The 755-nt window shown below is 49.4% G+C and overlaps 1 protein-coding gene across 1 annotated transcript; it reads left to right on the top strand.

The window, feature by feature from the left end:
• Window positions 1-68: 68 nt before the first annotated feature.
• Window positions 69-641, top strand: LOC109509013 (tRNA (guanine(26)-N(2))-dimethyltransferase-like). Its single transcript, XM_019858948.1, has 2 exons — window positions 69-209; window positions 462-641. Exons 1-2 carry the CDS (start codon window positions 123-125, stop codon window positions 624-626), a joined length of 252 nt encoding a protein of 83 aa, XP_019714507.1. The 5' UTR covers window positions 69-122; the 3' UTR covers window positions 627-641.
• Window positions 642-755: the final 114 nt, after the last annotated feature.

Genomic DNA, 755 nt, shown 5'->3' with positions numbered 1-755 from the left:
GTGTGTGTGTGTGGGGGGGGGGTGCTGTCGTTTGTTGTTTGGATTCATCGTAACGATGAACAAGTATTATCGACTCAAATCTTTTTTGTCTGGCAGGCCTGTTGTGCATCACGTGCACCGACATGGCCGTGTTAGCGGGGAACAGCGGCGAGACGTGCTACAGCAAATACGGCTCCGTTTCCATCAAAGCCAAGTACTGCCACGAGCTGGTGAGCGTCAGTCAAAAAGGGAGCCTTGTTAGTCCTGGAATGGCTTCACAGTATGTTTTAATCTGTCAAATCAATGGCGTGTGATGCAGCGCGATGAAAACACACCAGAATTCACTTGTATTATCATTGAAAGCATCTTTTTTTTTTTAGCCCGCAATCATTTTTCAAATTTGATGCGACTTTGTAAAAGGACAATTCGCACCTGCCGCACGTCATAGCATTGCACATCCAAGAGCGTCTTGCTCTCCGCAGGCTCTGCGCATCATCCTGCACAGTTTGGACCAGCGGGCCAACGCCTACCAGCGATACATTCAGCCGCTGCTGTCCGTCAGCGTGGACTTCTACATTCGGGTGTTTGTGCGCGTCTTCACGGGTCAAGCCGCCGTCAAAAACTCAGCCAGGTACGGTATATCATGAACGCGATGCGATACCAAGACAATCATTGCGGATCTGGATAGCCCAAGTCAGTGCTGCCAAGATCAGATGAGATATGACTTGATGTGGTTTGTTTGCGACATCATGTGATCACGTGAGTGTACCGTGATG

The sequence above is a fragment of the Hippocampus comes genome, unplaced genomic scaffold, assembly GCF_001891065.2.
Source record: "Hippocampus comes isolate QL1 unplaced genomic scaffold, H_comes_QL1_v1.1 C16727624, whole genome shotgun sequence".
In the NCBI taxonomy this organism is placed as follows: Eukaryota; Metazoa; Chordata; class Actinopteri; order Syngnathiformes; family Syngnathidae; genus Hippocampus; species Hippocampus comes.
Note: the sequence above shows the minus strand (reverse complement) of the source record. Positions and strands in the feature narration are given on the sequence as shown.